The sequence below is a fragment of the Gopherus evgoodei genome, unplaced genomic scaffold (genome assembly GCF_007399415.2).
Source record: "Gopherus evgoodei ecotype Sinaloan lineage unplaced genomic scaffold, rGopEvg1_v1.p scaffold_31_arrow_ctg1, whole genome shotgun sequence".
In the NCBI taxonomy this organism is placed as follows: domain Eukaryota; kingdom Metazoa; phylum Chordata; order Testudines; family Testudinidae; genus Gopherus; species Gopherus evgoodei.
The window spans coordinates 1472861-1498295 of NW_022059983.1; the positions used below are offsets into that span (position 1 = coordinate 1472861).

A 25435-nucleotide genomic window follows, 5' to 3' on the forward strand; every position below is an offset into this window, starting at 1 on the left:
TCCCTCTGTCTGTGGGGCCCCTCCCCCACCCATCCCACCTCCCAGTCCCATGGGCTAGCCCCCAATCCCCTCCTCCTCCCCCATCCTCATCGCCCCTCTTCCAACCTCCTCCTCCTCTGCCCTCAGCACCCCACCCCCGACATCCTCCTCCCCCTCAGCACCCCTCCCCCAATTGCCTCCAACCCATTTCTCCATTGCTGGACCCCACTTTCCCATCCCCCACTTCCCCAGTCTATCCCCAGGGTGTGAGGTTCCTCATCTCCAATCTCTGCTACCCCCCAACCTGCCGGGTTCCCCTTTTCAGCCACCGTGGGGCCTTGCAACCCGCCCCTGCCTGTCCTCACTGGGGTCTCTAAATCCCGTAGTCCCACAGTGCACCCTGGTAACACCACCCTCCTCTCCCCCTAATCCCCCTAGTCCCTTCCCTTGGGTCCTCCAGGACTCCCCAGCCTCACAGTGTGACATTATTTATGAGTGTTTTCAAATTTCAGTGCTCTGCATTTTTCTCCTGCCACTGTCACCTGGCAGCTCAGGGATGTGAGCTTCTCCTCCATTGCGTTTCTGCCCAAGGAAAAAGAAGAGAGATCACACTTCAGCACCTTTGTAAGTAAAAGCAACCTGGAAACAAACCAACTGCCTCCAGAGTGTGTAGTTTGTGTTTCTATTGTTGCAGCTGGTGTGTGCACAGCATGCATAGTGTGTGTTTATGTGTACAGTGTGTGTGGTGGACAGTGGCACTGTGTGTGTGTGTGTGTGTGTGTGTGTGTGTGTGTGTGTGTGTGTGTGTGTGTGTGTGCAGAGCTGGTGCGAGGAAGTTTCATGCCCTAGGCAAAACTTCTACCTTGCGCCCCCCACCCCCAGCCCTACATCAGCTCCCCCACATCCGCCCTCAGGCGCCCCCCCTGTGTAAGCTCCCCTGCTTGGAAGCCGTGCAGTACCTCCCCACCCTAGCTCACCTCTGCTCCATATCCTCCTTGAGCACGCTGCCTCCGCTCTAATTCTCCCAGGTTTGCGGCACCAAACAGCTGATTGGCGCTGCAGGCCTGGGAGGCGGGAGAAGTGGAGCAGCGACTGTGCACTCAGGGAGGAACCGCTGTAAAAAAAAATTGGGGGCACCGCTTTTTGGTGCCCCCAATTCTTGGCACCCTAGGCAACTGCCTAGTTCGCCTTAATGATAGCACCGGCTCTGTGTGTGTGTGGTGGACAGTGGCACTGTGTGTGTGTCTGTGCAGTATGTGTGGTGGACAGTGACACTGTGTGTGTATGTGCAGTATGTGTGGTGGACAGTGACACTGTGTGTGTGTATGTGCAGTATGTGTGGTGGACAGTGGCACAGTGTGTGTGTGTGTGTGTGTGTGTGTGTGTGTGTGTGTGTGTGTACAGTGGCACTGTGTGTGTGGGTGTGTGCAGTATGTGTGGTGGGCAGTGGCACTATGTGTGTGTGTGAGAGTGTGTATGTGCAGTGTGTGTGGTGGACAGTGGCATTCTGTGTGTGTGTGTGTGTGTGTGTGGACAGTGGCACTATGTGTGTGTGTGCAGTATGTGTGGCGCACAGTGGCACTGTGTGTGTGTGACAGTGTGTATGTGCAGTCTGTGTGGTGGACAGTGGCACTGTGTGTATGAGCAGTGTGTGTGGAGGACAGGGGCAGTGTGTGCTCACACAGGAATTCACGGGGAACTCACCACCCTTGGTGCAGCATTTGACTTGTCCTCGGAGTGAATGTAGCGCTGTGGAGTGTCAGCCACAGAGCATCTTCTGACAGCTCAGAGGAGCAATTGCAGAGAACGTCCTTCTCAACCCCAGGCTGTAAAATGCTCAGTGAGTTCTGTGGGGACAGAGCAAAAGACCAGGCTCTGACACCTCCTGCAAAATGGCCTCTCTCTGCTCCAAAGCATGGAGACGCTGTAGCTTTAATGATAGTAAAAAAAATGGCGCCCTGGGAAAACAAGTGTAAGGCCCTTTCTGGAAAAGGCTGAAACTTTTTTGCTGAAATTAAAAAAACCAGTTCAGCCTGACTGGCTGTAAATGACCCTTGCAGAAAGTCCTACTTCTTGCCCACCATGCACGTGAAAGAACCATTTCCATTTCAGTGCCAGAAGAAAGGAGACCCAGAAGAAGCCTCTGTGCCTCAGGCACTTCAACAATGCATGGGAGGGTGAAATAATCAGATCAAATATTATAGTCCATTATGGGGTGTGCATACTCCGCACTAGGCAAGAAAGGATTAATTCCACACTATGGCTGGAGGAAGTCCTGCCCCTCAGACACTGCTGGGCGTGCTCCAGCTGCTGTGTTAGTATAAAGGAGAACAGCTCAGCTCAGTCTGGGCTGGCCACTGAGAAAGACGCACGCTTGGTGGAGGCTCCAGGCCAGGAGCTCCTACAGCCCCTGACTGCGGGACCAGAGATCCCAGGTACCAGACTGGAGACTTGCTACCTACAGTCAATTGGTGGGAGTCAAAGTTCAATGGAGCTGCCAGTACCAGGGAACCTGGAGACCCTGATGATAGATGGACAACAGCTTCAGGAAACAAGGTAGGAAGTGGCCCAGGGAGGCAGAGTGAGTGGTATCTCGTACCCGTGTAAGGTCAGCATGTTGCGGTAGGATCCTGGCTGGCTGGGTAACGAACTCACTCAACTTGAGAGGGCCTTGGGCTGGGACCCAGTGGAGTCAGGTGGGCCCAGTTCCCCTTAATCCAGCTACTATCCCCATTTTGAAGCAGCCCCCTGATCTGGCCATTAGGCCTTGCAGCCCTGAACCAAAGGGTGGCCATATTGACTCACTCATGCAATCCTGAACCAAGGACAGCCATGTTGACTCTGGACTTAGTGTGCCTAAATCTTGAGTTCAAGGACAGTCCGACCTTTCCAGTGATCTCTCACATGGCCCATCTTGCATAAATCACATCTTAGCTGTGCCATATGCATATCATAACAATATTCTCTATGAAGAATATGGGGTGTAGGGTCACAGCTCCTCTGGCAGGGCAGCGGCTGGCAGGGACCAGGGGAAGCTAGAGAGAGCTCCTGGCTGGTTGCTGGGAGTTGCAGGCTTGAGACCCTGAGAAGAGAGTGAAGAACATGCTGGGGCTGCGGGGAAGTGGCCCCGGGAATTGAAGCAGCACTGGTGGAGGAAGTTAAGGAGAGAAAACAGAAGCTGTTAGCTACAGGATGCCTGGGCTGGGACCCAGAGTAGTGTGGGCCTGGATCCCAGCCACTCACCACTGGGGAAGTGGCTGGATTGGGAGACACTTCACCGCACACCCGCCTACGTCACCCTGGAAGGGAGGAGCACAGATCATGGCACGGCCGGATGGCCGAGTCATAAAGAGGATGCTGCAGTACTTGGACTGAGGCAGGTCTACAAGCAGTGACAGCAATGGACAAGGCACCACCAGGAGAGGGAACACTGGCTGACCGAGCTGATCCCTGAGACAAAGAGCAGGAGGTGCCACCCTGGCATCACCCATTACAGGGCCTGAGTGCATGTCCTCCCCTTCCTGGGGGTCTGGCCAGGCTCTGCCAAGCGAGGCTCAGCTGCTCTGTGAGCCCATCCAGGGAGCTGATACCGCCCAGACATATGAGTGTTCTCAGGGCAACACAGTTGCACAAGTGAGTAGGGGCAGGCTGCAGCGCACACCACGCTTGCTGGCTCAGCCTTGTGCATGCTGGGGTGACCACCTCCCTGTTGATGAGACCTGGTCCCACCGTCTTCCTAGAGCTCCAGTCTGCCCTGCTGCCATCCCTGTCTGTGTTGCTGTCGTCTGTTCTAGCAGCTGACTGGAAGGGGCGCATTGGCCCCAGGCCATGTAGTCTGGAAGGCTGAAAGCAGGAAGAATGGTGCCTTCCTAGCCCACCCAATATTTCATAATATAATTAAGGAAAATATTTCTTAATGAATTCTCAGTAAAAGATCAGAAACAGCCAGTGTCTGCATCATGCTAAGGGCATTGGGATTTTCTTTAAATTTGGCAGACCAACCTAACACACATTTGAACCTCTTCTTTTCACACTGTTGCTCATTCTCGGGGTTTGCTTTGTCTCCAGATAGATCCATTCTCTTTCAGAACAGCCTTGCTCTTCCTGTCTGTTTCACTCATGGACGTGTTGGAGTAAACACTCCCCTTCACTCTGATCTCAGACAAACACTAGTATTAACTGTTTGCTACTGAGGGGTTTAGAAGCATTTATTGCGTGAGGGATGACATTTCTGGGGGAGTGTTCCCAAGATCCAGCACTTTGTGTTCAAACATCTCCCAGTGTCCTTGGTGAAAATAAGACCAAGCTTTCTTTGCAGTATTACAAGAATAAAGGAGATTTTTACCCCCGGTAGGGCTTGAACCCACACTCTCTGACTTAGGAGACAAATGCTTTATCCATTAGGCCACTGATGCACAACTGGAAAGATAGAAATTCCCTCTCACAAATGCACATTCCTCATATTCACTTGGAAGCCAAATACCCCATTTCTGCACCTTACAGAAATATCTGCATCCCCTGGCAGCGAGGCAGCTAGGCAGGTGACTGACAGAGCTGAGCACCACCTTTCTACCAGCCATCTTTAGAGAAGAACCCCATTCTAAAGTCACCCCTCCCTCCTTCAGCACCTCCATGTCTGTGGCTCTGAGTGGCAGTAGGATGATTAGGGGGCGAATCTGGGGCTGGAATGGGGGTAAGGTCGGCCTGTAAGGAGTAACCAGGTGGGGCAGACCCAGGGGGAGGCTGTGGGCTGCTGGTCGGTCCTTGGGATCTGAGCTCTGGATCAAGGCTGCACAGCAACCTGACACCCAGGGTTACAGGGCTGACATAGCGACTCCCTTACTGGCCTTGATGAACCCCAAACCCTTGTCACTAAGGGCATTGAGGAGTCTCTGTCTCTTAATAACTTCTGGGAGCTCCCCAGCAGCCTGCGGGCGTCAGCCACCTCCTGCCACACAGGTTAGACTCTTGGTGCTGTGCCAGCCATCCCCTCGCTTGCAGGCCCAGTGTAGGAAGAAGGAGGCCCGGTGCTGGCAGAAGAGGGTTTTGATTAACCCACCTCTATGTTATGGGCACAGCACACGGACGCTGTGTCACTCTGCTGGCTTTTCTACAGCAGCACCTAGCAGCCCTGGCTCCAGGCTAGCGCCTTGTGAGCTCTGGCACTGGCAGGAAGCACTGCAGGGTGCAGGGCAGCGGCCCTGGCAAACCAGCTGCTGGTAGGTGTCTCTGTGGTATCATGGGTCAGTGAGTTCAGTTGTTAATGGAAAGGAGGGGGGGTTATGCTCCCCCAGGAATGCCACTGAATGCTCCTCCTGGGCTCCTCAAGGTCTGCTGGGAGCCGTGATGTTCCCCTTTTGCTGCCTTGAAGGCTTCCTCTTGGACAAAGTGGGTTCACCTGCTGGCTGGAAGAGTGTAGGGGCTGCGCTGCAAAAGCCCATCTCCCGGCAGCCGTGCTGGAGGCTCAGGCTTAATCCTCAAAGCCGAGCGCAAAACCTTCAGCCGGGAGAGTTTTGCTCCCTCCCGCCTCCGCCCAAGGAGCAAGGGAGAAGCGGACGAGAGACGCTGGCTCAAAGATGCCTCCTTTCCACTTCCCTGTACGCTGTGCAAAGCTCCTGGCCTGCCTCATGCCTTGTCAGGAAAGCGCGGCCATGCTGCCCAAGCCTGAGTCATGTCCACAGCCTGGACTGCCCCGGCTGACGGTGCGCAGAGCCACGCAAGTCAATGGCAGGTCAAGTCGGGAGCCTCAGCTCTTTCCCCTGACAGCCACACAGTGCTGCCTAGCATCGCGAGAGCCTCCCTCGTGTTTTCCCGCAGCAGCAGCCTGCCGGTGCAGGTGGGAAAAGGGGATGAGGAAGCACTGTGGCCTCATTCCAGGACAGGAGGCCTTCGCCACGCCCAGGCCTGCCTCTTGCCTTCAGCCCAGGCAGCCAGAGCTGCCGGGGAGCTCCTTGGCAGGCCGCCGCCTCAGCCAGGAAATAAGGAAAAGGCAATGAATAAAGAAGTCAGGAAATAACAAGGAAATGAAGAGGTTTGTCGAACGGGTTTCTGTCCAATTTACCAAATTCTCAGCTACCAATCAAAGTTAAAGACCTGAAGTCAACCTATCAGCATAAGTACAGATGGTTAGATGGGAATTAAAAGGAGCTGCTGTCACAAGTGTTAGGTGCCTGCAAGCAGCATGCGGGCCCCTTAAAAATGTCACAATTAGAGGCTCAGATGAAATGTTTGCTCTAAATCAGAAACGACAATAGGAGGACCAGCAGGAAGCCACTTTAGGTAAACAGCCAAGTAATGGAAGCTGTTAGAGGCAAAAAGTCATCCCTCAAAATTTGGAAATCAAATCCTAGTGAGGATAATAGGAAGGTGCACAAACTCTGGCCTGTTAAGTGTCAAAGTGTAACAAGTCAGGCCAAGAAAGAATCTGAGAAGCAACAAGCTAAAGACACAAAAGTTAGCATATATCTGGTCAATGCGAGTCCTGCTCTGTCCCCGCAGAAAGGTGAACCTCCTCTGTGGCTGGAGTGAGCTCCTCTAAGCTGATCTCACTAAAGATCTGTGCCAGGTAGTGCTCATTGTAAAAATGTTTCCTCTGATGGTTGGGAAAATGGGACCAGCAGTCCTCAGGCCGGCTGACACAATTAAAATCTTCCCCAACAACAAACATCATGCAGCCCAGAGGAAGGGAGCCTTTGATCTTCCCTCTCATGCCTTAACTGGGGACCATACACACTAATATAGCAGTAACCAGTGCCACAGAGCACAAAGTCTACCAGTAATGCCCTCTTTGGTCAGAGCTCCACCACCTTCTGTACTCGCACCGCGAATGCGATAAACAAGACTCCAGCCCCATCATTCTTCCCTGGCCAGGAGGCCCTTCCTCCAATCACCCTCTGCCTAATGAGCTACCCTAGAGTTGTTAATGTGCATTTCCTGAACACCCACCATGTCCAAGTCCAGCTGCACCAAGGCACTGAACCTCAAGCCCCTCCTCCTGGGCCCCCAAATCCCTTCCACCTTCCACACAGCCATTTTCACAGATGACCCTTCCCTGCTACTGCCCTTGCTCAGCTGCGCAGAGGAGTTTTCATCCCCAGGCCTTGCCTGTCACTGCCCAGCAGCGCTCTGGCACCGTTCCTGAGGGTCACTCTGCCTTGCTCTCTTCCTGTTATGTTGGGAAAGACAGCTCTCATCGTTAAAGGTCAGGTGGGCCAACTAGGGGCAGAAGCCCATTCTATGTTTTCCTATTGCAGAGCCCAAGATCAGAGACTCACCTTCAGTGCCACCCAGAGGGGAGGCAAGTGGGGCAATTTGCCCCAGGCCCTGCAGGGGCCCCATGAGAATACAGTATTGCAACTTTTTTTTAATGGAAGGGGCCCCCAAAATTGCTTTGACCCCAGGCCAGCCCTGCTCACCTTGGGTGCAGGCACTGCTGCGCTGCCAGAGAACAAGCTGCCTCTGCACAGAAAGGATGAAAGAACCTGCCAAAGCCTGGGATTGAACCAGGGACTTTTAGCTCTTCAGCTAATGTGCTCCCAACTGAGCTACTTTGGCAGCTGTATGAGATTATTTCGGCCTATTGCTTCTCTCTCCAGGATGTTTTTGCAGCAGTCACACACATAAAGGACGTCATTGTGAGCGGCCCATGAAGACAAGACTTACTTTTGCCTGCCTTGCTCGGCTTGACTTGCTGCCTCACGGTGTTCCTGCCCTAGGGCCCGGGTTGACCTGGTGGTAGAAAGGGACTGGGGGCCAGTGACATGGGGAGGAAGTTGATCTGGACCCTGAGCTAGACTAGACCCTGGCAGTGAAAGTCTGGCCACCATTTGCCGCCCCACCCTGTTGTCCTGGCTTCCCCACTGGGAGTCATTTCGGGAGGCTTCTGCCTCCCCTCCCCGATTTTCACATGGCAGAGGAGTGCGAACAGGAAAATGAACGGCTGCCCCACACCTCCACCGGAGGAAACCGATGCCCTTAGCTGTGGTGAGTAAGACTGAAACCACATCTATTGCCAATTTAAGGCGTTGGTGCTTAATTTCTAAACCATCAGTGGATCACAAGCCATGATAGACTCATAGACTTTAAGGTCAGAAGGGACCATTATGATCATCTAGTCTGACCTCCTGCACAGGGCAGGCCATACAATCTCACCCATTCACTTCAATAACAAATCCCTAACGTATGTCTGAGTTATTGAAGTCCTCAAATTGTGGTTTGAAGACCTCAAGCTGCAGAGAATCCTCCAGCAAGTGACACGTGCCCCATGCTGCAAAGGAAGGCAAAAAACCTCCAGGGCTTCTGCCAATCTGCCCTGGAGGAAAATTCCTTCCCGACCGTAATTATGGTGATCAGTTAAACCCTGAGCATGTGGGCAAGACTCACCACCCAGCACCCAAGAAAGAATTCTCTGCAGTAACTCAGATCCCATCCCATTCCAGACCACTGGGCATACTTACCTGCTGATAATTTGGCAATTGATCTTTGATTAATTGCCAAAATTAGGCTATCCCATCCCGTCCATAAACTTATCAAGCTTAGTCTTAAAGCCAGATGTGTCTTTTGCCCCCACTACTCCCCTTGGAAGGCTGTTCCAGAACTTCACTCCTCTAATGGTTAGAAACCTTCGTCTAATTTCAAGTCTAAACTTTCTAGTGTCCAGTTTATATCCATTTGTTCTTGTGTCCACATTGGTACTAAGCTTAAATAATTCCTCTCCCTCCCTGACATTTATCCCTCTGATATATTTATAAAGAGCAAGCATATCCCCCCTCAGCCTTCTTTTGGCTAGACTAAACAAGCCAAGCTCTTTCAGTCTCCTTTCATAAGACAGGTTTTCTATTCCTCGGATCATCCTAGTAGCCCGTCTCTGAACCTGTTCCAGTTTGAATTCATCCTTCTTAAACATGGTAGACCAGAACTGCACACAGTATTCCAGGTGGGGTCTCACCAGTGTCTTGTATAACAGTACTAACACCACCTTATCTTTGCTGGAAATACTTCGCCTGATGCATCCTAAAACCACATTAGCTTTTTTAATGGCCATATCACATTGGCGGCTCATAGTCATCCTGTGATCAACCAATACTCTGAGGTCCTTCTCCTCCTCTGTTACTTCCAACTGATGTGTCCCCAGTTTATAACTAAAATTCTTGTTATTAATCCCTAAATGCATGACCTTGCACTTTTCACTATTAAATTTCATCCTATTACTATTACTCCAGTTTACAAGGTCATCCAGATCTTCCGGTATGATATCCCAGTCCTTCTCTGTGTTAGCAATACCTCTCAGCTTTGAGTCATCTGCAAACTTTATTAGCACATTCCCAGTTTTTGTGCCAAGGTGTCATAAACAGATAGCTAAGGGTTAATGTTCTTTTACCTGTAAAGGGGTAACACCAGTAACCTGAAACACCTGACCAGAGGACCAATCAGGAAACGAGACTTTTTCAAATCTGGGTGGAGGGAAGTTTGTGTGTGAGTTCTTTGTTCTTTGTCTTGTGTCTGACCCTCTCAGCTCTGAGAGTGATCTCCTGCCTTTCTAATCTTCTGTTTCCCAGTTGTAAGTACAAAGAGATAAGACAGTAGGTTTATATTGTTTGTTTTTTGTATTTACATGTGTGTAGTTGCTGGAGTGTTTTGAATTGTATTCTTTTTGAATAAGGCTGCTTATTCATATTTCTTTTAAGCAATTGACCCTGTATTTGTCACCTTAATACAGAGAGACCATTTTTATGTCCTTTTCTTTCTTTTTATATAAAGCTTTCTTTTTAAGACCTGTTGGAGTTTTTCTTTAGTGGGGACTCCAGGGAATTGAGTCTGCAGCTCACCAGAGAATTGGTGGGAGGAGGAAGTCAGGGGGAAAATCTCTTTGTGTTAGATTTACTAAGCCTGACTTTGCATACCCTCTGGGTGAAGAGGGGGGCGGGATTAGACCTCTCGGTACTTCTGTTTCCAGGACTGGAAATAGGGAGGGTGGAATCCCTCTGTTTAGATTCACGGAGCTTGCTTCTGTGTATCTCTCCAGGAACCCAGGGAGGGAACACCTGGAAGGGAGAAGGAGGGAGAAATGGTTTATTCCCCTTTGTTGTAAGACTCAAGGAATTTGGGTCTTGGAGTCCCCAGGGAAGGTTGTTGGGGGGACCAGAGTGCCCCAAAACACTCTAATTTTTTGGGTGGTGGCAGCTTTACCAGGTCCAAGCTGGTAACTAAGCTTGGAGGTTTTCATGCTAACACCCATATTTTGGACGCTAAGGTCCAAATCTAAGAAAAATGTTATGACACAAGGTCAGTAATAAAAAGGTTAAATAAGATTGGCCCCAAAACTGATCCCTGAGGAACTCCACTAGTAACCTCCTTCCAGCCTGACAGTTCACCTTTCAGTACGACACGTTGTAGTCTCCCCTTTAACCAGTTCCTTATCCACCTTTCAGTTTTCATATTGATCCCCATCTTTTCCAATTTAACTAATAATTCCCCATGTGGAGCCATGCCAAATGCCTTACTGAAATCGAGGTAAATTAGATCCACTGCATTTCCTTTGTCTAGAAAATCTGGTACCTTCTCAAAGAAGGAGATCAGGTTGGTTTGGCACAAACTACCTTTTGTAAATCCATGTTGTATTTTATCCCAATTACCTCAATGTCCTTAACTACTTTCTCCTTCAAAAATTTTTCCAAGACCTTACATACTACAGATGTCAAAGTAACAGGCTTATACTTACTCGGATTACTTTTTTTCCCTTTCTTAAAAATAGGAACTATGTTAGCAATTCTCCAGTCGTACGGTACAAACCCTGAGTTTACTGATTCGTTAAAAATTCTTGCTAATGGGCTTGCAATTTCATGTGCCAGTTCCTTTAATATTCTTGGATGAAGATTATCTGGGCCCTCCGATTTTGTCCCATTAAGCTGTTCGAGTTTGGCTTCTACCTCAGATGTGGTAATATCTACCTCCACATTCTCATTCCCATTTGTCATCCTACCATTATCCCTAAGCTCCTCATTAGCCTCATTAAAGACTGAGGCAAAGTATTTATTTAGATATTGGGCCATGCCTAGGTTATCCTTAACCTCCATTTCATCCTCAGTGTTTAGTGGTCCCACTTCTTCTTTCTTTGTTTCCTTCTTATTTATATGGCTATAGAACCTTTTACTATTGGTTTTAATTCCCTTTGCAAGGTCCAACTCTACATGGCTTTTAGCCTTTCTCACTTCATCCCTACATGTTCTGACCTCAATAAGGTAGTTTTCCTTGCTAATCTCTCCCATCTTCCACTTCTTGCAGGCTTTCTGCTTTTTCTTAATCACCTCTCTGAGATGCTTGCTCATCCATCTTGGTCTACAACTTCTGTCTATGAGTTTTTTCCCCTTTCTTGGGATGCAGGCTTGTGATAGTTTCTTCAGCTTTGACTTGAAGTAATTCCAGGCCTCCTCCACCTTTAGATCCACGAGTTCTTCAGTCCAATCCACTTCCCTAATTTCCTTAATTCTTTAAAGTTAGCCCTTTTGAAATAAAAAACCCTAGTCCCAGATCTATTTTTGTTTATCCTTCCATCTAGTTTGAAGTGAATTAGCTCATGATCACTCAAACCAAGGTTGTCCCCTACAACCATTCCTTCTATGAGGTCCTCACTACTCACCAAAACCAAATCTAAAATGGCATCCTCTCTTGTTGGTTCTTCAACTACTTGGTGAAGAAATCCATCAGCTATCACATCTAGAAAAATCTGAGCCCTATTATTGTTACAAGTACTTGTCCTCCAGTCTATATCTGGGAAGTTAAAGTCTCCCATGAACACACAATTCCCATTAGTGTTTACTTCATTAAAACATTAAAGAGGTCTCTATCCATATCCAAATCAGATCCCAGCAGTCTGTAGCACACCCCAAGCACTATCTCAGGGGAGGCTCTAGTAGCTTTCTTTCCCAGTGTGATTTTTGCCCAGACATACTCTGTCTTATCTATTCCATCACTTCTTATTTCTTTACAGTTAACCTCATCATTTACATACAATGGTACTCCACCACCTTTGCCTTTATTTCTGTCTTTCCTAAACAGCACATAGCCTTCAATACCTGTACTCCAGTCATGACTACTATTCCACCATGTTTCTGTTATCCTTATAATATCTGGTTTCACTTCCTGCACCAGTAGCTCTAGTTCCTCCATTTTGTTACCTAGGCTCCTCGCATTAGTGTACAGACATCTTAATTTTTGCCGTTTGGCTTCACTGACATTCTTTACCCATTTAGGCACAGACATTCTACCACCGGTATCACCTATTAGACTGGTATCTACACTACCCTTCCTCCTTATGTCCATTCTTCTGCCCACGGCTATATCCCCTCTTATTTTGTTTTTTCCCTTCTCAGTGTTGAATTCCAGCGTGGAGATTACCTGGACATCTCCCAACCATCTCCTCCAAATTCCTAGTTTAAAGCTCTCTTAATCAGTTGCCCCAGCCTCCATCCTAGAAGCCTATTTCCCTCCTTACTCAGGTGAAGACCATCCCAAGAGAACAGTCCTCTGTCCATGAATGCTTCCCAGTGGCCATACATCCCAAAGCCCTCCTTATAGCACCACTGCCTGAGCCATCTGTTGATCGCCATAATCTTGTCACACCTTTGTTGCCTTTCTCTAGGAACAGGCAAAATCCCACTGAAGATCACCTGAGCCTCGATTTCGTTAAGCGTCTTCCCCATTCTGGCATAGTCTCCCTTGATATGTTCCAGTGAGAATCTAGCTGTATCATTCGTTCCCACATGAAGGACAATCAGCGGATTCTTTCCCACTCCCGTTAGGATCCTTTTCAGCCTCAGGTCCACATTCTGTGTCTTAGCACCTAGCAGCCAGCACACCCTTCTGTTCTCCGGATCAGCTCTAGTTACAGGCCTGTCTATTCTTCTCAGTAAGGAGTCCACAATCATGTAGACCTGCCTTTTCCTGGTGACTGTAATTCTCTGATCTATCCCCTGCTCCCACGGGCTGCAAGTCCTCGTGATTCAGATTCACCCTTGCAATCCTCCACAACCCATCCTGTATCCTCCCGGGGCTCATATTTGGTGTTGTCTCCATTGACTCTTCCCCTCTTCCTGTAAGACTAGCAGCTCTTCTCTTTTTCCTTGCCCTCTCACCTTCAGCGACCACCTGCTGTGCCCCTTCTTCATTTTTCAACTCCACAAACCTGTTCCTGAGCTCTATTTCTCCTTCACTGGCCCGTCTTTTCCTCTGCCTGGTTCTCTTAGTCACATGCTTTCCCTGTCCACTTTTCTCACCCAGCAGTCTCCCCTCAGAATTCTTTGGTCCTGCTTCCCTCTGCAAGTCTGATCTTGTCCCTTCAGCCTCCTCATGTCTTTGCTCTATCATCTGCTCAAACCCCCTTCTAAAGTCAACCAGAGTTTCCACCTGCATCTCCAGTCCTTGGATCTTTTCTTCCATCAGCTCTATCAGGCGGCACTTCATGCAGACAAAACTCTTTTCAGGTACCCCCTCCAAGATCACGTACATGCCACAGCTTCCACATCCAGTCATCCTCATTGTCTTTCACTGCCGCCTCTCTATCAGTCATAGCCTTCCCACCTAAAACTTGTTAGTCGAAGAAACACAAACCAAAACAAACCCCCCAATGGGCACCAGAACACTGGCAGACCATCACCCACTCCCTTCACTAGCCTGTTGGTTCCTCTGCCTAGGTCTCTAAATCTCCCCCACAAACTCCCCCTATGACCTGCCACTGAAACTCCCCTGTTTACAGCTCTGTTTGCTGGCTGCTGTGCCGCTGCAGCTATCTATGTTGCTGCCTGACTGGCTGCCTGCCTTTATAGGACCCCTAAGCAGAGAAGCCCCACCCCCTAAGCAGGGCTCAGCTTCTCTCCCAGCACACTGCCCCTACCAGCCTCCACACATACAAACTGCAAAACACAATACACAAAATACAAAAACCTGCTCCTCCAACAGAAGTCCCACTGAAACTCTGCTGTTTACAGCTCTGTTTGCTAGCTGCTGGGCCGTTGCAGCTGCCTAAGGACATGATGCTCTGGGACAATGCAGCTTGCCACTCCCTCAGCAAAGTGTGTGGGAACATGTGATACAGTGTCTTGGGCAAAGGTGTTTGGCTTCCAAGTCTGCCAGTTCTTAGACCTTGTGGCAAGAAAGAAACCATCCCCACCTCCCTAACACACACACACACAGCTACCCCAATCAGAGCTTCCGAGGAGGGGTGAAAAGTGGAATCCCCTAGAAAGTTGTGGAGAATGTGATGGATTTCTGTATTATTTTTATAAAAAATATGTGCCTCAGTTTACCCACTCACTTTGTATTGTTACCACTGAGTCTGAAAGAGTTAAATGCTTTCCTGAAACATGATCATGGCTGGGCATCAAGTAGGCAGGTCTGGCTTCGTGTGAATGAACTATCAAACACTGTCGCCATATGAATGTTTGCAGTGTTGCTCTAGCTGTGTAGGTTCCAGGATATTAGAGATACATGGTGGATGAGGTAATATTTTTATTGGGCCAACTTCTCTTGGTGAGAGAGACAAGCTTTCAAGCTTACACAGACCTGAGGAAGAGCTCTGTGTAAGCTCAAAGCCTTGTTTCTCTCACCACTAGAAGTTGCTCCAGTACAAGATATTACCTCACTTATCTTGTCTCTCTGTAGCTTATGAATGGAAATACTTTGGAAGACCAAGGTCAGGACATGAACTTTTAAGGACTGGCAGCCAAGGGGAGCAGCACACATGAAAGCGGTGTGACTGCAACTTGACAGAGAGACCGGAGGTGTCAGGACATGGTGTTAAGAACTCATCTGGGCAGTGCAATGGTGGAGAAATGGAATCCTGGATGCACTGGGCTACAGAGGCGAGATGTTCTGCCAGCCAGGACATGCACATAAACATGGCTTTTCCAGTATAATCTAAGGACCCTAAAACACTGAATTCCAGTTGGCTCATAAATGCTGACTTGTTTTGAAACAGCCATCCAGTGCTGCTGCAAAACATCTGCTGGGTGCATCATTCCCAAAGGGCTAAAATCTTTTAACAAGGTTTCGAGTTCTTCTGGACTTGCTGAAAAAGCCATGGTGAGAAACAGTGGCTGTGAAGCTAATGATTCCATTTTGAAGTAATGGACTCATCCTTCTAAAATGTGGAGGCTGCTGAAAGGGGCTGTGATGCTACATAAAAAAGGAGATCAACTGCTAATGTTGCCACTAGTAATGCATAATTCTGATAAACGTTGTACAAAGCTCACCTTGTAAGGCATTATTGGAAAAGTTATAATCTGCTAAGTTTTATTAGCCTGTTCAAATGTGTGTCTCACCACTGTGGACGATGTTACAAAATTTTACTGTACACTTGTTACTAAACATGTTGTGTTCCCGGGTAACAACCACAAGACAGATTTACATCAGGACTTGCCAGCCACGTGCTGCTGGGCCACTAAGGAGAATTAGCTCTTCCAGTGGGTCCCTCCTGAGGATGCCCATATGGACAATGGAGGCCCAGCAGGGCATGCAGAATATGTGATGCACAGCTCCATGTTTGAGCCAGTATTTTTCCATGCACATGGACTGGGGTATAAATTGGAGATGGTGACATCACCCCCCTTGCCTCATCCTGCTCCACATCTCTGGACTGTGATTTCTAATATAAGGGAGCTTTCAACAATGGACTGAGAACACCAATATTTGGGTGAACCAGAGAGACTTATTGCAAGTTAGCAGATTTAACTTCACTGCCATTATCCTGATCTACAGACTCTGAAATCATTGTAATGCATGGAATGGCAATGGCATCACAGGAGGTGGAGAGAATAAGGATGGGGTTGGCATCAGGGGCAGGGCAGGGATCGAGTAGAGTCAGGACAGGGATCAAGGGTAGGGGCAGGACAGGGATCAGGAGCAGAGCTGGGGAGGGGGACAGAGGCAGGATCCGGAGCCCCATGAGTTGGGCCGCTGGAAGGTGGCCCCTCTCGGGTCAGCTCAGGGATCTGGGGGGTGGGAAGGGGATCCTCAATGATGCCGGGCTCACATTCCATGGCTGGTGTGGCAGCCACGGCATCAGGAGATGGACAATCTTCAGTGGGGTCCCTGCCCAGGAAGGAGGTCAGTTGCCCCACACCTAAGACGTGTACCCCATGGAAATCAGGTCCTGGCCACGTGGCACCAGCCGTCACCTCCATAGGCTCGGCGGCTGACAGCAGGGTGCCACCTGTGGCCGGGCAGACGGAAGAGCCCTGGGGACCCTCAGAGGTTGGAGCAGAAGCAGCAGTTAGGGGGATGGAGGATGGGGAAAGGTGGGCCAGAGTGAGGACGTCTACATCAAGGCCTGCTGGCAGAGGGTCATCCTCCCCCAGGGTGAACGGAGTCAGACCCAGGGCCTCGATTTCCTCATAGATAGAGGGGAGATCACCTTCCACCACCCGGGGTTCACTCTGCCAGGACCCGAAGCGATGCTCGCTTCAGGGCTCGCTGGGTTCTAAACTATGAAGAGGGCAGGAGGGGCTCCATCGGGGGCCTCTGATGGGAGGGACACCAGGGGAGGGATAGTGCTACCCCCCGATGCTGCCACATCTTCCCCAACTGGCACCATTAAATGGGAAGTGCTAGAGGGCAAAGCAGAAGCCTTGGGATCGGTGCCCCCCTTTCTGGTCTTTCAGGGGGCTTCTGCATCGGTGGAAAGGAGCAGAGCTCAAGCCTTCCGCTTGCCCCGCTTCTCCTGTACTAGGGTCCAGCCCTTCGTGGCATCGTCTGGGGGCTGGTTAACAGGGGTCGGGTCAGGGAGCAAGGGCAATGGCTTGGGGACTTGGGGAGGCAACGGTGGGGCAGCATGAGAAAGGGAGGATTCTTTCTGCGGCAGGCCCTCTCCCATGCCCAGTGCTTTCCCCGCCGCGCCCTTCTCCATAGGCCCTACCAGATCGCAGGCAGTGGAGGTGGGGCTCTCCCCATTCGGCTGGACTTGCTGGGGGCAATACTCCTTGAGCCCGAGTGGGAGCAGTGGTAGGCTGGGAAGGAGGAGGGACAGCTCCAGGCACCGGGCAGCCAGGAGGGACCCCTCAAGCACTTCACCTTCACGCACCGCCAGCGGCAGTTGAAGCTGCACTTGCCAGCAGAACAAGAGGACGTGACGGAGGACAGGGTCTTTGCAGCCCAGCAGGAGAGAGCTGATGACAGAGATTGGTCGCCCCAAGGTAGAAAGGGCAGGCAGCAGGGCAGCATTGGGCAGGAAGAGAGGGACAGTGGTCAGGACTAACCAAACACCCAGGTCTTCTAACGGCTCCAGGGGACGAACACTCTCTCTACCACCAGGTCCTCCTGCACTGCCTCCTAAGCAGCGGCCTCTGAAGCTAGGAAGAAGATGACCTTTCCGTACATTTTGGAGGCTGCCACGATGACTGTGGCCCCACTAACCTCGCCAACGCCTGCACGTAGGTCTCCACGAGGGGCGAGGCAGGCACCAGGAGGCAATGGACACCGTGTTTCCTGGTCAAGATGGGAAAGGGGCCCCGGCCACTATAGATGGTAGTGGAGGCGGTGATTGGGGGAGATGACGTTATAGCGGGTAGGGGGGCTGCCACCACCTGGGTGTATGCCCTGGGGGCTGAGGGAGGGGCATCTGCAGAGCTGGTGGAAAGAGCAGCGGGGGCAGCCCCTGCCATGGAGGGTCTGGTCCTTTTAGCGGGGCCCTTACCCTTCTTCTTTCCCTGATCTTTCCTGCCGGCTGGGGGGACTCCACCAGAATTGGAAGGGGTGAGGAACGTGCCAGCAGCAGAGGTTTCCCCAGTACTCGCCACACCGGTGCCCCAGCGGGCGTGGTGGCAGGCAGTTTTGCAGTGGCGGTTGAGGTAGAGGTTAGGGAAGTGGATGCGGGGACAGGTGGAGGAGGGGTGACAGGGTCTGTTTGAGGGGGTCTCTCCCACTGTGTCCCCTGTCATAATGAGAGCGGGAGGGGGACAAACAGCGAAGGGGGGTAGGGAAGGGAGGCAACCACTCCTCCCCACTAGGCTGCAAGCAGGGTAGGAGGGCACTAGAAGGGGAGGTCTAAATGAGTGGGGAGGACTATCGAGGACTTGAGGGGATGTCAGTCACCGACTCGAGGTGGAAATCCGGCTCCTCTAGCTGCACTAGGAGATCGGGGGATACAACAACATTGCGGGGGGGTGCAGTGAACTACGGCAAACTCAAACGGGGAAGGGTACAAGCGCACAGGAGGGGGCATGGCTGCACAAGGGGAGGGGCTAATCAGGGCTGAGGGACTGTGAGGTTAAGGGAAACAGCCAGGCTGGAAGTGGGGCAGAGGAAACATGGGGCTAACTTCAGGGCTGAGGTGGGACAATCAAGATTGCAGAGGGAAACAGGCGGGGCAGACAAACAAACTCAAGCTGGGGCTAGGGAGGGACAAAGGCTGCAGGGATAAATGGGGTAGGCAGCAAGGGGTAAAGCTGGGGGACCTATAACAAAGGGGAAGGGGTTTAGTTCAAGGGGACGTGCGCCCACAAGCGTTTGCACGAAAAGTCAATGTTCAGCTAGCTGCTGCTGCAGGCCAAAATGGTGGAAACGGGCATGGCTAGCCAGGCGAGCAGCGCAGTCCCAGAGGCAGGAGCTCGAGGCAGATTGTAAACATCCAGTGGGGGTGGTGGAGGGGCCAGCAGTGGTGGTGGTGGGGGCAAAGGGGGACACAGATGGACCAGGGGGCAGGCTCCACGCCACACCCCCAGTGTCCCCACAAACAGTCCAGATCCCCACCACAAGAGCATAGTTCAAAAATTACTCAGTGCTTAAGCGCCCCCCCCCCACTGTGGTCTTCAGAGCCTCTATGTGTTCCCCCAGCAGCAGCTGGTCCTCTTCTTCTCCTCTTTGGGGCTCCAGCAGCTCCCCAGCAGCTCCAGCAGGTGGTCTGGTGGCCAGGCAGGAGGGATCCTGCTCAGATGGTGGTGGTGGAGGTGGTGTCCTCAGCAACAAGGGCTGGAGCTGGTGTCCCACACTCTCCTTCTCTGGGGAGCAGGCCAGCAGCCCCCCCCGGGGCTGTAGGTGGAGTAACAGCAGCAACTGAGGGTGGGGGTGGGGTCCACTAGCCAGCCAGCAAGCAGGTAGCAGAGAAAGGGGGTGGGTGGTGGTGTCTAGCCCAGCCAGGGGAGCAACTGGATCAGCAACAGCAGCAGTAGCGAGGGCTCAGTACCCAGCAGGAACAGCAACAGCAGCCTTCTCCCTCCTTCCCTCTACAGCAGAGGAGTTGAAGGGAGATACTCTACTGGCCACTGGAGAAGCAGGCATCTGTTCCCTGAGTGATCAGAGCAGGGCTGCTCCAGGCTAATGAGAACACCTGACTCCAATTAACCTGCTAAGAGTCAGTTGAGGCTGTTAAGCACCTGACTCTAATTAAGGCCCCTCTAATGCTATAAAAGGGCTCACTCCAGTTAGGCCAAGGAGAGCCAGGGAGCCAAAGGAGAGGAAGTGCGGTTGAAGGGCTGGTTAATGAAGACACCCTCAAGTCATTGGTAAGGGAGTCCTAGGGTAAGGGTGAAGAACAGAGACACAGGAGAGCTGTGGGGAAGTGGCCCAGGGAAATGTAGCAACTCTGGCAGTGAATGGTTGGCTGCCAACAGCTGCTACCATTAAGGTCCCTGGACCGGAACCCGGATTAGAGGGCAGGCCTAGGTTCCCCCGCAACCTACCACTACAAGAACACCCCCTGGGAGGGGAAGACAGGCCCCTGTCAGGACAGAAGGCTAAACTGTTTTGGTATGAGGCCACAGGAGCAACAGAGACTGTGGGAGTTCTCTCATCAACCTCCTTGCTGGCTTATGATGAAAAGGGCTCAGTAGACTCAATCCCTGGCCCTAGAGAGAAAAGGGCTATGTGGAGTGAGCCTCTGAAGCCTGGAATTGCGGAACCCACTGGGCAAGGTCAGAGCTCTGCCACACATAGAATTTTGGAAGCACATATTTGTTACTGACTTAGTGAAAACTTATGTACCCCACCAGCTTGGGGTACACATTCTGTTTTCTGGCAGTCTGATCTGAGACTGGTGCTCTTAGCCATGTCCCACAACAAGCAGCATGACGGGCACAGTGCTAGAGAGATGATATAAAGATGTGACCAAATGGGAATTTTTTTGTACTATTTTTGAGTTCTATGTGTGCCTCACTTTCCCTTTTTACCTACTTGGCTGGAAAGGGACTGTTTGTTCTTGGGGCAGGCTAACACAGAGGTTTGAAGGCACCTAGCAGCCTGGGACTAAATGGGTAATTGGAAAGGGACTAGCTGGCAATCCCATATCAGTGGAAAATTCATAAAGACAATGACAAATCCAATTGCAAGGACATTTGAACCCAGCAACCAATGACCATGGATTACCCCATCTCTCTGTAGGAAGCCAAGCAGCTTTTCCCTAGCTCGGGAACAAAGGACTGGAAAGCTTTGAGATAAAAGTTGGCTGCTGGAGCCAGTCAAGGTGCTCTCAGCTGGAGTGTAGCCAAGGAGGTCAAACAGAGAAAGAACCAAGGGCTTCATTACAGCTTGGGTGGGCTCTGGGCTATGCTTTCACCTTCATTTCTCTACGCAAACCCAAGGACTTCCTACATTGTGTTCCAGATCACTAATAAACCCTTCTGTTTGGACAATGCTGTGTTAGTGTCACTGAAAATGCTGGGTGAGTTGCATTGATCCCTGAAGAGAGGACAAGTCTCGCTCAGGCACTGAACAGAACTCAGGGTGTGAAGCAGAGGTGCTGAAGGCCCAGAGGTCCAGTCTAAGGAGGTGGTGAAGATACATAGCTGACCCAGGTGGAAGAGACCCCATGGGAGTCTGCCACACTGAAGGTGATCCTCCTAGAGACTGTTCCAAAGCAGAGGCCACAGCAGTAATCCTGTGGATCCATGACAAAAGGTCAGGGGCCAGCTTGCCCTGTGGATCCATGACAATAGACCTCACAATGCAGAATTAATTCAGTTATGCAGCATTTAGGGTATGTCTACACTACGGGATTATTCTGATGTTACAGAAACTGTTTTTTTAAAACAGATTGTATAAAGTCGAGTGCACGCGGCCACACTAAGCACATTAATTCGCCGGTGTGTGTCCATGTACCGAGGCTAGCGTCGATTTCCGGCGCATTGCACTATGGGTAGCTATCCATAGCTATCTCATAGTTCCCGCAGTCTCCTCTGCCCATTGGAATTCTGGGTTGAGATCCCAATGCATGACGGGGCAAAAACAGTGTCGCGGGTGATTCTGGGTAAATGTCGTCACTCAATCCTTCCTCCCTGAAAGCAACGGCACACAATCATTTTGTGCCCTTTTTCCCTGGATTGCCCTGGCAGACGCCATAGCATGGCAACCATGGAGCCCGTTTAGCCTTTTGTCACTGTGACCGTATGTGTGCTGGATGCTGCTGACAGAGGCGGTACTGCAGCGCTACACAGCAGCATTCATTTGCCTTTGCAAGGTAGCAGAGATGGTTACCAGCCCTATATCACTGTCTGCAACTGGAAATTGGTGATGACAGTTATCAATCCTTTTGTACCGTCTGCTGCTGTCATGGGTACTCCTGGCTGGCCTCGCTGAGGTCAGCTGGAGGCACATGGACAAAACTGGGAATGACTCCCCAGGTCATGCCCTTCTTTATGTTTTGTCTAAAAATAGAGTCAGTCCTGCCTAGAATATGGGGCAAGTCTACTAGAGAACCAGAGAGCACAGCCGCACAGTCAGAGCCCCAGATATCCCGCAGGAATGATGAGCTGCATACCATTCTAGGGGGTGCCTCTGCAACAACCCCGGCCCATTGCTTCCTTCCTCCCACACTCCTCCTGGGCTACCATGGCAGTTATCCTCCCATTTGTGTGATGAAGTAATAAAGAATGCAAATAAGAAACACTGACTTTTTACTGAGATAAAATGAGTGGGAGGCAGCCTCCCGCTGCTATGATAGTCCAGGCAGTACAGAATCTTCATTAGACATGAAAGGGGGTGGGGGAGGCTCTCAGCCTCCAGTTGCTATGATGAGGACGGTTTTCAATCCTTCTGTACCGTCTGCCGGGAATAACAGGGAGTCATTCCTATTTTTGCCCAGGCGTCCCCGGCCGACCTCACCGAGGCCAGCCAGGAGCACTCATGGGATGATGATGAGGATGGATATCAGTCATTTTGCACTGTCTGCCACCGGGGAGGGATAGAGATGCTGGCTTTCAGCACTGCAGCACCTCGTCTACCAGCAGCATGCAGTAGACATAGAGTGACATTGAAAAAAGGTGAGAAATGATTTTTCCCCTTTTCTTTTGGGGAGGGGAAGGGGGCAAATTGATGACATATACCCCGGGAAAATGTTTTTGACCCTTTGGCACTGGGAGCTCAGCCAAGATTGCAAATGCTTGTTGGAGACTGCGGGGACTGTGGGATAGCTGGAGTCCTCAGTCCCCACTTCCTCCCTCCATGAGCGTCCATTTGATTCTTTGGCTTTCCATTACGCTTGTCACACAGCACTATGCTGAGTCCCTGCTGTGGCTTCTGTCTATCATAGCCTGGAGATTTTTTCAAATGCTTTATCATTTCGTCTTCTCTAACGGAGCTCTGATAGAACATATTTGTCTCCCCATTCAGCGATCAGATCCAGTATGTCCCGTATGGTCCATGCTGGAGCTCTTTTTGGATTTGGGACTGCATCGCCACCCATGCTGATCAGAGCTCCACACTGGGCAAACAGGAAATTAAATTCAAAAGTTCGCGGGGCTTTTCCTATCTACCTGGCCAGTGCATCCAAGTTCAGATTGCTTTCCAGAGCGGTCACAATGGTGCACTGTGGAATACCGCCCGGAAGCCAATATTGTCGAATTACGGCCACACTAATCCTAATCCGACATGGCAATACCGATTTCAGTGCTAATCCCCTCGTCAGGGAGGAGTACAGAAATCGGTTTTAAAAGCACTTCATATCAATATAAAGGGCTTCGTTGTGTGGACGAGTGCAGGGTTAATTCGGTTTAAACGTGTAGTGTAGACTAGGCCTTAGATACTACAAATATGGGCATGCAAAAAAGCATCCGAACAATAGAAAAATAAATCGGATGCTCAACATTTATCTTCTTTTTACTCTTCTGTGGCTGTTCAGCATTATACGTGGCAGCTGATGGCATAAGAACAGAGAATAAGGTGGATAGTGGATAAAGAGGTGTTCCTTGGGGGTTGAATGATGGTCTTGATCCCAACCTTCAGTATCTAAAGAAAACAATAACCCTATATAAAATGTTAAACAATAAAGTTATTACACTAACTCCATGGAAAGATTAAAATCTGGGAAAAGAAAAAGCCTAAAGTAGAGCTACAATTTTCCATATTGCTGATATTGGAACTACAGACTCCTTTAGACACAGTTCAGCATTTATTATGGGCTGGCATGGTCTCACCTCAGCATTCACATCTGAGACGTGGATGTTGGTGCTTGTTTCTCGAATGGTGTTGCTGAGAGTTTCTCCTTTTTGATAAGTATGGATGAGTGTGGCTGGTTAGGGTATATGAGCCCTCGTCTTTGTACCCATCATGACCATCTCACATTCATGAATGGTTGGGACATTCATTTCACAGGTAGACAGATGTTTTTGCAGCTTGGTACGACTGGCACCAATACAATGGAAAAGTTATCTCTGATGAAAAACATACTGATGTCCCATTGAAAATGGGAACTTTTGTCGAAACCACTACATTTCAAGTAGGGTGACCAATTTTTCAGCATTGCTCATTGGTTGTAGTTTCTTTTATATTTTGAAAATTGTTAAGGATTTTGGACAATGTGAAGATTGGAATTGTCCAGTAAGAAAATTTTGCCTTATTTATTAAATACTGAACTTTTGCTATTTCTTGGGCGTGTTAACACTCAGAACTTCGTATTCTTTGTAACACTTCTCTTTGCCATTCTGAGGTAAGAAGAAAGCTTCAAACCTAAGGTCTACTTTCCCTAAGCCATAACGATTCCTACCTACAAAAACGTTAACTCCGGGGTAGCTTGGAACTGACTTTGGTGGAATGGAACCAAATGATCCTTTCTTCCACTCTAGCACTTCACCGTTATTCTTATTTACCAACATTCTGAAGTGTGAGGTGCGATGTTCTTGATCAGCATTGGAATAGTAACAATATGGACCTTTACTTTCACTGAAAAACCCAACAGAATATCCTGCCTCTGCACAGACATACTCTCTGCGAGATGCCTCCTCATTCCAGATGGAAACTGCCCCACTTGGAATTGACCCTTCCCACTCAACCCATTTCAGGTTTTTGTGGTCATAAAAAATGATCTGGCCCTTGTTCTCTGGAGGTGTTTTGCTCTTCTCCTCATCTGCTGTGTAAATATTCAAAGCAGAGGTCCCTTCCTGGAGTCTGGAAATCAGGGATGGTGCAGCATGGTTGTTATTTCCCAAGACTAAAATGAAAAAAAATGTAAAGCACATGAGTGGAATTCACATTTCCATTTTTTTTCCATTTCCATCCGTGTGTGTGTGTGTGTGTGTGTTGGGTGTTCTCTGTTTAATAGAGTTGTGTGTGTGTGTGTGTGTGTTGGGTGTTCTCGGTTTAATACAGTAATCAATGCAGGGATGGATTTTCTACTGTGGTCAGATCTGCCAGTATTGAAATGATCAGTATTTTGGTAAGGTTGATGGTTACTTTGGTAACCTTTCACAAATGACACTAATCATCCAAGCCTATAAGGAACATCTCAGTTTCCAAAAGGTTCCTATTGCCTCCTTCTCTGAGTACCAGATAGTACCTGCCCCTGCACAGGCTACCTAGAATCCTTGGGCATGTTTACTTTGAGCCTTTTTCCTAATACGAGTGATCAGAGAGGGGAAGAGCCTTGGCTCCACTCACTCCACACTTTGAGCTAGCACAGGAGGTCAGAAAGTGTAGGGGGAAAGTGAGAACTGCCAAAAACCAAGCAGAGTTGGACCATGCAAAGGAAATTAAAACCCACAGTAAAACATTCTATAGCCACATAAATGAAAAGCCAACAAGGAAAGAAGAGAGGCCGCTAAGTACTGAGGATGGGGTGGAGATTGAAGATAATCTAGACATGACCCAATAAGTAAATGGATAGTTTGCCTCAGTTTTTAATAAGGGTAATGAGGGGCTTACTGTTAGTGGCAGGAAGGCTAATGGAAATGAGGATTTGGAAGTGGAAATAGCACATCCGAGGTGGAAGTCAAATTCAAACAGCTTAATGGAGCAAATTGAGGGTCCTGGCTAATCTGCATCCAAATATTAAAGGGACTGGCACATGAAATTGCAAGCTCAACAGCAAGGGATTTTTAATGTATATGTAAACTTGGGGGACGTACCCTATGAGAAGACAACTGCTAAAATAGCAGTAATATATGGCTCGATAGCATTCATCACCATGTATTTTTGACAGGTTTCCATGCCCCATTTTGGGCTTATGTCCTGCCTTCCCATCCTGTTTCCGCTGGCGCTG

The 25435-nt window shown here is 49.8% G+C and overlaps 1 protein-coding gene across 4 annotated transcripts in view; it reads right to left on the bottom strand.

Annotated features, from left to right (window-relative positions):
• Positions 1 to 9984: 9984 nt before the first annotated feature.
• The window catches only part of LOC115640592 (natterin-3-like), a 35220-nt gene continuing 19769 nt past the window's right edge, over positions 9985 to 25435 (bottom strand). For 2 of the 4 annotated variants that reach the window (XR_003997893.1, XM_030543470.1), the window contains exon 3: positions 23033 to 24388. Coding sequence is in view for 1 of the 4 variants with exons in the window: in XM_030543470.1 (XP_030399330.1) it covers positions 23820 to 24388 (569 nt within the window). In the remaining 3 variants the exon portion in view is untranslated. Of the gene's footprint in view, positions 10023 to 23032; positions 24389 to 25435 lie in introns of those variants that run through there. The other 2 variants (XR_003997895.1, XR_003997894.1) reach the window with 2 other exon arrangements.